This window comes from Polypterus senegalus, chromosome 6, assembly GCF_016835505.1.
Source record: "Polypterus senegalus isolate Bchr_013 chromosome 6, ASM1683550v1, whole genome shotgun sequence".
Classification (NCBI taxonomy): domain Eukaryota; kingdom Metazoa; phylum Chordata; class Cladistia; order Polypteriformes; family Polypteridae; genus Polypterus; species Polypterus senegalus.
The window spans coordinates 38,277,549-38,287,500 of NC_053159.1; the positions used below are offsets into that span (position 1 = coordinate 38,277,549).

Here is a 9,952-nt window from a genome sequence, read left to right on the forward strand (position 1 = left end):
ATGTAGAGGCAGCGGGAAGAGGAAGTGGCAGCATCAGTTGACAAGTCTCATGTAAGCAGAAGTGCTAGAAGATCAGCTGATAGCTATGGTCTTCATGACAGCGAACTGGCACCCCTTAGGGGATGCGTTTTACAGGTATCGTGCTTCCGTTATTTTAGTAGTTTTGAAATGTCATCCCGGGCCCTTGTTTTGCTGGTAACCTCTGTGGGTTTGTGTCCCGGAATATTTGAATATACACTCCTGTTTGGGTATCTGTGCTCAGCAGTCGGAACTGCCTCTCTTGAGTAAATGTTTGCCTACTGTCTTGTAATATTGTTTCTAACGGGCTTCAGAATCCCCGTTTTCTTTGATGTCTTTTGTAGGTGCATGCCCGTCTCAGTGCATTGGTTCGTAACTGTGAACCATGTCTTGCATTTGATGCGTTCGTATGTTTCGATGTCGCTGGTTTGTTTGTACGTGTTGGAGAGAATCTCTATGTAGAATGGGGCTTGAGTTTGAGTCTGTCCGTCTCTCATTCAGCCCGCCTGCACCTACCTGTGCCCAACTCTATGCATGTACCTCGCAATGACTGACTGTAGAAATGCTTGATGGTCGTTTGGTTTGCTTACGAGTGTCAGTCAGGTTCAGTTAGTGCGTTTAGACTGTGAATTAACGAATGCTTTTTTCACATATGTGGAAGTACATAACCTCTCGGCAGTAATAGAGCAGTACTGTTTATATAAAATAGGCGGAAATCTAACAAGTAAGCTTATCGTGCACCACGGGGAAATTAACAGAAAGAACTATTAATTATTTTAACTCCGCCTTGGTTTTGGCCATTTTCTGCTACTTTGGCTTAAGTGGCCCAAATATCTTCATGCTTCACTCAGTATAAATGTTTCCTATATCTGAGTGAAGTTAAGAGATTTATCTTTCAGAATATTAGCATCTTTAGAAATGTTATTTGTATAGAAATAACAGTACAGTAAGTTGAACAATTCTGTCACACTTTTACCAAGAATACACTTTTTTTACCATAAATGTAAGAATAAGCTTCCAAACATCATAAATGTGATGCGAAATGAAATGTGTGCACCGTTAACATGTCAGTTTTTATTTTTTGAGATAAAAAAATTCTGATTTTTACAGTCATCAAATAAATGACTGCATTATGAACATGCTTTACTGAAAGCACAAGCACTTTATACATCGAGTGAAGAAACTACGTTGTGATAAAAAATTACAGTATTGTGTTTTTACAAATTACATACACTTGCAATATTACTTTTCTTGTCATAAGTGCTGAAATATTTTCCCAAACACTGCAAAGACAGCACCAAATGTGTGTCCAGATGGCTGGGGACAACTAAAAAAGTATGAAATGCTAGCAAACAATTTATAGACTTCTACTGTGTTGAAACAGTAAAAATATAGATTTTCTTTCAGCACTTTTGCTTATTTCATATCAATCATCATATAATGAAACATGTCTTGGTGAAAATCATATATACTACATATGTACCTGAAGAATATATATCTGGAGTAGGAATTACACTGTGTGCACAAATTACAGCACAAACAACTGCAAAATTAAAAAATGTATTTTTGAAAAAAAATTTTTTTTAAAAATATAACACCATTATCATTATGATTTATACTTCTATACTATAAATGTTTTGAACCTGATGAATTTTTCCATTGTGCAAAAGAGTTTTGTTCTTATATACAATATACACACACACTGTACATAAAATATATGTCCAAAGACATGCAGGTTAGGTGCATTGGCGATCCTAAATTGTCACTAGTTTGTGCTTGGTGTGTGTGTGTGTCCTGTGGTGGGCTGGTGCCCTGCCTGGGGTTTTTTTCCTGCCTTGTGCCCTGTGTTGGCTGGGATTGGCTCCAGCAGACCCCCGTGATGCTGTAGTTAGGATATAGCAGGTTGGATGATGGATGGATATATATAAAACTGCAGAAAAACATTATTTGGAACATATTCAAAATAAAAACAGAAAAAAAAACACTGGAACTGAATGAAGAGCATTAGCACCTAAGTATATTATATGAAAAAAGTATGTACACCCTTTCATCATCATTATTATTCTGGAAGAAGGCAGGAACTCATCTGTACTATACACCCTATACACTAGTTACAAGAACTGAACGAATCAACACCTGATCCATTATTTTCACTATTCGCAATTACAGTATAATGCTCAAAGTTTCTTGGCCTAGTCATGGGTTTTGTTTTCTTCAGTTTGTTTTCTTTTCTGTATGACCGTCTCAGTGGAATTGTGTGAACACAGCTGAACTATTCCTGCTTTTGAGGTTTTTACAATATCTTGCAACCTGTAGCTGGTACATGGTCAAGCTTTACCTTATTAGAAACCTGGACAATTTAGAGATCTGATTGGAGGGGGGGAAATGTCTATGCAGTAGGTGGCAAGCAAAGGCAGACCTTGCAGCATTCATGATCAAATTGCCTTATTTAACAATCCACACAATATAGGAAAGAATGACTGGGAGCTGAAATACTCTGTTTTTTCCTTCCACTTGTGATAAGCAAGTTTGTCTGTCTTTGCAGGAAGATGGAAAACACAATTTTGAGATGTACAGACTCTCACAGTATGCTGATTCCAAGGCAATCTGTTGAACTTTATGTATAGTGACTTGAAACCAGGTGATCTCTAGTAGGTTATTTTTTTAAACGAGCTTAATGTCAGTGTGTGCTACAAGAATTGGGGGTAGAGTCTAAATTGTAAAGAACACATGGCTAGTGAGCAGTTAATAAGGGTTCAGATGATGTAGCATGTGTGTTATTAATATACTAGAATTCTATTATGAAGCAACAAAAGCATATGATATTATTTTTCTTGATTTTCAAAAAGCATTTCCTAAGGTCCCACATTAAAGATTGGCATCAAACTAAAAGAAGTGAATTCCAGCTGTAGTGTGTAGATACATGCAAAATTGGCTTAAACACAGGAAGCAAATGGTTATGGTGTATGTAACCATATAAGACCTGGGTTTTGTTAAAAGTGGTGTCCTTCAGGGCACAGTGCTGAGACTACTGCTATTTTTAATATACTGTATATAAACACTTTAGATAGGAACATGAATAGCCATCTGTAGTTTACAGGTGATACCAAGCCAGGTGTGGTAGAATGTTTTTCTTTACATATAGAACAATACACACATGGAAACAAATTACCAAGTAATATGGTAGAAAGCAGGACTTTAAAATCAGAATATTATTTTGGAGAAATTGAATAGCCTGTTCTTGTCCAAATATTTCTAATGTTTGTAAGCCCTAAAATCTCTTTATTGGGATTTATTGGCACATAACTTGCGGTGCATATGCACTAACAACATTCATCATCACAACTTCAATTTCCAGCTTCATAATCATTACTCTGCCTGACACTATTTTCACCTCCAAAACACTCTTGACATACTGTTCCTTCAGAATAACTCCTACCCCATTTCTCCTCCCATCCACACCATGATAGAACAATTTGAATCCACCTCCGATCCACCTGGCCTTCCTCCCTTTCCATTTAGTCTCTTGCAGGCACAATATATCAACCTTCCTTCTCTCCATCATATCTGCTAACACAATCCCCTTACCAGTCATACTGCCAACATTCAATGTTCCTACCCTCAGTTCCACTCTCTTTACTTTCCTCCTCTCCTCCTGCCTCCGGACACGTCTCCCCCATCTTCTTCTCCTTCTTTGGTCAACAGTAGCCCAATTTTCGCCAGCACTCTGTTGGCTAACAGTACTGGTGGCGGTCGTTGTTAACCCGGGGCTCGACCGATCCGGTATGGAAATTTGTACTGCTGTCCGCATATTGATTTGGCAAAAGTTTACACCGGATGCCCTTCCTGATGTAACCCTTTAAAAAAAAATTACAATATCATTTACCGCACCAGGTAAGGCTGTTTGCATGCTGTGATGTGGACAAAAGGATGACATAAATGTATAATTTCTGCGACTCTAAACTTGAATTTGGCAGGGTGTCAAATGTAGATGGCTTTTTTTGAGACAAGTTTAGAGATAGAAAATAAGGAAAGTTTAAAAGTTGTGACTAATAGTTAAGTTTGTTTGAATATAAATTTTATTTCTTTAATAAAGGTGTAGCAGTAGCATACTAGCGTATGATGATTTTTGAATATACTGCTGATAGAAGCCTTATTGTTTTTCAGGAAAACAGATTTATATGAAATGGGGTGGAACATTGGAGGACTAAGGGACTGCCTTATTGCTGCAGCACCATATGGTGGGCCAATAGGTAAGTGATTTTAATGCAATGCTGTGAAAGAGAAAAGAGGTAAGAGTTATGTGGTTTTCAAAAATTCAAGTTAAAATAGTAGAATTTTCTCCCCCGATCTGTATACTTGGGTGAACACTTTGATACTTTATTTAATTTTTTCTAGTGTAATTTGTTAAATGTTTATATCAAATAATCTTGTGACTCTAAAGAAAGCTTATTTAATTGTTTTATTTTTACCCAAAACATGTAATGTATTTTAACAATTTTGTTGAAATCACTAACAAAACTGGCAAATACTGATGCAACCTTTTAAATAATGTGAAAACTACTTAATGGAATAGGTGAAACTCATAAGTCAACTTGTTATTTAATGTAAAGAGTAAAGGCTATGTTACATTAGATGACTTTTCCTGTGATTTTCAGTTGTAGCTTTCTGTTAAATAATCTTGGCCAGTTGGAGACAGTCACGGCATGCTACTGTAAAGGCTGACATTTCCTAGTTGTCTTTGTCTGTTTATTATAAGAGGAGTCATGCCAGTAGTTTTGTCTGAACATAGCTAATGGCAGCGACTCTGGATTAAATAAGCTAAATGCCAAATTCTGAATGCATGAATGCTGAAAAGGGTTTGTCAAAAGCAATTAATAATCTGAGTCAAACAATATGCAAAACATATTTTGCAGAGTATTTCTTTTAATGATACCAACAGTTGCTTCAATTTAGTGGATAAATCACAAGGAACATTTTTTATTGACACATGCAATGGTTTTGGCTTTCTATCTCCTTGATATTAACAATCATCAAAATTTATTAAGCTAGATCTTATGGGTAAAACTGTAAGACTTTAGAACATTCTAGACGAGAGAAGGCTATTCAGCCCAGCAAAACTGACCAGCCATATCCACTTAATTGTACATCAGGTCTAGTTTTGAAGGTCCCTAAAGTTCTACTGTCTACCACACTACTTGGTAACTTATTCCATGTGTCTATGGTTCTCTGTGTGAAGTAAAACTTCCCAATGTTTGTGCAAAGTTTACATTTTACAAGTTTCCTACTGTGTTCCTGTGTTTTTGTTCAATTTATTTTTAAGTAAAATTCTAAATCCACAGTACTGATCCCCTTCATAATTTTAAACACTACAATCATGTCTCATTTTAATTTCCTTTTACATAAACTGGAAAGGCTCAATCTTTCCTCATAACTCATCCCCTGTAGCCCTGGAATCTGCCTAGTTCCTCTTTTCTGGACGTTTACTAGGGCTGCTATGTCCTTTTTGTAGCCTAGAGACCAAAACTGTATGCAGTATGCCAGATGAGCTCTATTAGGACTATTAGACTTGTTGTCCTGCACCTTTTGGCAAATGTAAGTTTAGAGCATACATGTAATTTTGTTGTGAAGGAAAGCATTGGTCAAGGAATAAAACTTTACATTTTTGAATGAAATGTTTTCTCCTTTGAACAAACATTGTATTTTTTAAGAACCTAATTAATTGAAATGATAATTATACAGCTAATGAATTAGCAAAATAGTTGTTACTTACAGCCCTAAGTTTTGGCATTGTATTACTCCAAGTGCACTATGTGATACTACTGTGTTTTACAAATCTGTTTTTGTACATCACTTCCACTATCATCCTTTTTTAAATGATTAGTTAGTTATATCAAAAATGGACACCTTTCTGTTTTTTAAACATCTCTTAACAATGAATTAATTTTTGGACATGACGTATTTTGTTCTAGTTTATTTCCCTGCTTTTGCATCCATAGTTGTAGGAAGAGCAGATGTTTTTGTGTTCTGTAAAATTACATGAATCTGAGATACCTTTCTTACTGCTGCTTAATTTTTTTATGTGGATACTCAGATCTATTTCAATGTTAAAAATGAAAGTTCATCAGAGTTTCTCAGCTCACAACTTACCTAAGTGAAATTAAAACATGAATGGAATACAACTTTTTAAAACTAAGCTATAGTAAACCTTAAGTCATACTAATTGGCCATAAAGCTCATCTTAAGATAATGAGATAATTTTGAATCACTTATGGTAATAATGTCATCAGACCCTATTATCCTTTTAGGAATCTTTGTATCATTTTTGATTTATCCCTTTCTTATTCTACACACATAAACAATGTTAAGAAGCTTTCTTACATATTCAGTGTTTGCTCACTCCTCTCCTTTTCTTATACGGAGAAACTTGTCCATGCTTTGTTTTATTTCATTGTGCATTGGCCACTGTAACTCCTGGCTGACAGCTGCCCCTTCTAATCCATTATCACAGCTCCATTTGGTTTAAAACTCTGCTGCAAAAGTCCTTACACCGACCCACAACAATGAGCACATAATGCCCATCCTGCTCTGCCTTCACTAGCTCCCTGTGACTTAAAGGACTGACTATAAAATTCTATTAATAACTTATAAAGCCTCAAACTGCCTTGTACCAGGCTACATCAGTAAAATCCTCCATCCGGATGATATGTGTTTGTATCACAAATTATTTTATTTATTCATGGTTCTCATGTAGTATTTGCCTTTTTGTGTTTTACTATGGTTTATTATCCGTTATTCTATATCAGTGCTTTATTTATCTTTATATGGCAAAGATGCTCTATGAATAAAATGTATTTTTATTATTGTTATTTATCTCTATTATATCTATTATATTACCATTAATGACAATGAAAAATAACTGCCATGTATCTGATTTTTCCTTTTATTATTATTATTATTATTATAGTGGCTTTAAAATTTCCATTTTAGAGACCTTGTTTTATCAGAAATGCTCATTTAGCCACTTGGTTTCACATGCAATCAGAGTTGGCTTGATTGCCCTGATGTGATGCACATTACCTATATTAAAATTGCACGCTTTTTTTATTGCCTATATTTCTTTAGGTCACACACATTTTTGGTACAACTGTAAAGGAGGGGAAAGAGAGAAGCTTAGTTTAGCTTATTTCATTATGTTAAACCTTAGCCAAACACTCCTTCCCATAGCACTAAACTGGTGTACTGTGAATTATTGTGTGAGATTCATCACAAATCTGCCATTCTGCCTTCTAACTTTTTGTACTTTCATTTAAAAGTTTGCTGTGTATTGTTTGCTTACATAGTAGTTTCCTGTTTCTCATAAACAGTCAAATTAATTTTTTCAGATTTTTTCTTTGTTGCTACAGATAAAGCCATCCACTTAATGAACAATTATACAGTACTATGCAGGAAATATTTTAAAAGCCATTCTAATGCAACATTAAATACGTTCATTTGTGAAACTTGTACAGGCTTACAGTGCCTTGGTTTATGTAGAAGAGAGAGACAATCATTCTATTTCATCTGTCCATCAGGAACAAAGAAGTATCATAGCTGGCAAAAGCAATATTAATGTATTTGAACAATCATGGGATATTTTTCTCTGGGTTTCTTATGTGTGTTACAAGCAGTGCAAAGTGTCTTTTTTTAATTTACAGGCAGGCAAGTGTCCCTAGATCTGCTTTCTCTTTGATGATGCCCATTTGGGTGAATAGAGAATCATGTTTTTCTTTTGTTGGAGTTGTATGTTGCCTCTGTGTTCTAATCTCTGAGCTTACAGTTCTGATTCTTAATAGCTTTGAGTATTTCATAAATATGACAATGTTTCTGAAATGACACAAATTTAAACCCTTTCCATATACAGTATTAAAATGAATTGTTTATTATTTTTGTTTTTTTGTCACTTTTCTTTCCTGATATAGCTTTGCTAAAAGGATCCCAGCGAAGTGAACGTTCACATAGCGTCAGACCAGTCATGGAAATGTATACTTCATCTGGTGTGCCTCTTGCAAGCTTTCTGGTAAAGCATCAAAAGTTCATTTGCAATTATGCATTTTACATAAGTGGAAAATGTACTTTTGTTTAAACCTAGGAGAGAAGAAGATGAAAAATACACATCAGTAGATTTCTTAACTTTTGGAAACAGTGGTGAGAAACTCGGTTAGAACTGAGTCCCAAATTTGTAAATTACATAGTAATCTGAACATTATAAAACTAATAAAAATAAATGTCATATGTATTGTTTGTAGTTCATTTTCTTCATTGTCTTATTCTTGGTAGACAATTAATTACACATTAGTTTTCCAGGTTAAATCTGTATTACACACACACTTGAAGACCAACTATGTAACCCTGATTTTGCACGATAAGCTCCAGCACCTGCTTTTGCAATCAGCTTTTTTTATAAGTCACTTTAAGGCCAATAGCAGAAGTGTAAAAGAAAACAAGTCAAGCACTTTCAGTAGCTTTCAATGCCTTTATAAGTTGAAAGGGTTTAAGTCCTTTTGAATTTAACTTGGAAGTGTTTAGTTGTAGCAAAGGGTTCTGAGATACTTGTCAGTATGAGGATGAAATTTAAGTTTATACTGGTAATACACATATCAAGGCAAAAGTTATATGGTTAGAAAAAAAATTAAGGAGTAGTAACCTTAACTGTTCTCGTAATATTTTGCTGTACCTTTTATGATGTAGTTTCCTCTTTAAATTTTGGATATTCCTGAGATGCCGGGACTTGAATTTCAGTGAGGAATTGAAGGAATAATGCCTTTTCTTTCCAAATCCGCACAAGTTTGATTTTATAAAGAGGGAGAATTATACTTCTGTTATGAGACAAATATTATAGTAAAAAGAAATGTAATACTTTCATTATTCAAAATTTAGTTTCTTATGTTGTGACATCAGAAGTAAAAATACATAATTAATGGATGAATTGAGAGAATTATGTTGTGACTAGTTACTTGATTGTAACCATTTTAACATGTGGTATCTCATAGTTGAATGAAGAAAGTAGAAATGATTGCTAGATTGATCCCAGGTTCATAAATGCCAAACTTCACTCTGATTAAGGGAATGGAGTATTTACATTCATCCCCTGAATGTGGTGGATATGACAGTAGTTGTATGCCTATTTTTTCATCCATCTCTCCATTTTCAGGTTCATGAACCATCCGGGCAGCATTGGGTAGAAGGCAGGAACCTGTCTTTGACTGGATGCTGCTCGATTGCAAGACACATTAAGTAAATTAATTAATATAATACTTTTTTTATTCATTCTATTTGTCTTAATCAGTTGATAGATAGCAGTGTGACACAAATAACACAGATCCCAACAGACATCCACTTAACTTAATACCATTTGCATCTATTTATGTTCTGTTTCAGTGACAAATTTGGAAGGAAGAGGGTGATGAAGGACTGAGAAATACTAATCTGATCTTGTATGTGAAACATGCTGATGTTTTCAGTAAAGGAAAATAAACACTATTAGTTTTTAACCAGCTGAGATCACTAAGAATCCATATAATTATTAATTAAAAAAAATAAGTAGCTGGTGTATAAACCTGTAGTTAATGCAAGTCTCTTCAGCTAACTTTGGCAATTACTGCATTGTCCTCTTTATTTCTACAGCAGCAAATGTTTCTTAATGTTATATAGCAAACTTTATGATTTTTCTCATGTTTTTATATATTATTGTTGGCTTCAAATATATATTAATATTGTTTGATTGTAAATTATGTGCTTTAATTTTTAATTATTTTATTCTTTTTCTCAAATCTGGTGATTAATTGTTGTCATTTTTTAGCTACATCAGCAAATGTTTGTTAATGTTATATTGTAGACTTTATGATTTTTCTCATTTTTATGTATGTTTGTTTGCTTCAAACATATATTAATA

General features: G+C 34.4%; 1 protein-coding gene across 2 annotated transcripts in view; it reads left to right on the forward strand.

The window, feature by feature from the left end:
- vps16 (vacuolar protein sorting 16 homolog) overlaps window positions 1-9,952 on the forward strand; it is a 100,895-nt gene continuing 90,943 nt past the window's right edge. The window contains exons 1-3 of one of the 2 annotated variants that reach the window (XM_039755871.1): window positions 1-135; window positions 4,186-4,271; window positions 7,980-8,077. In XM_039755871.1, coding sequence (XP_039611805.1) covers window positions 86-135; window positions 4,186-4,271; window positions 7,980-8,077 — 234 coding nt within the window. In that variant the 5' untranslated portion in view covers window positions 1-85. Of the gene's footprint in view, window positions 136-2,577; window positions 2,670-4,185; window positions 4,272-7,979; window positions 8,078-9,952 lie in introns of those variants that run through there. The other variant, XM_039755872.1, reaches the window with a different exon arrangement.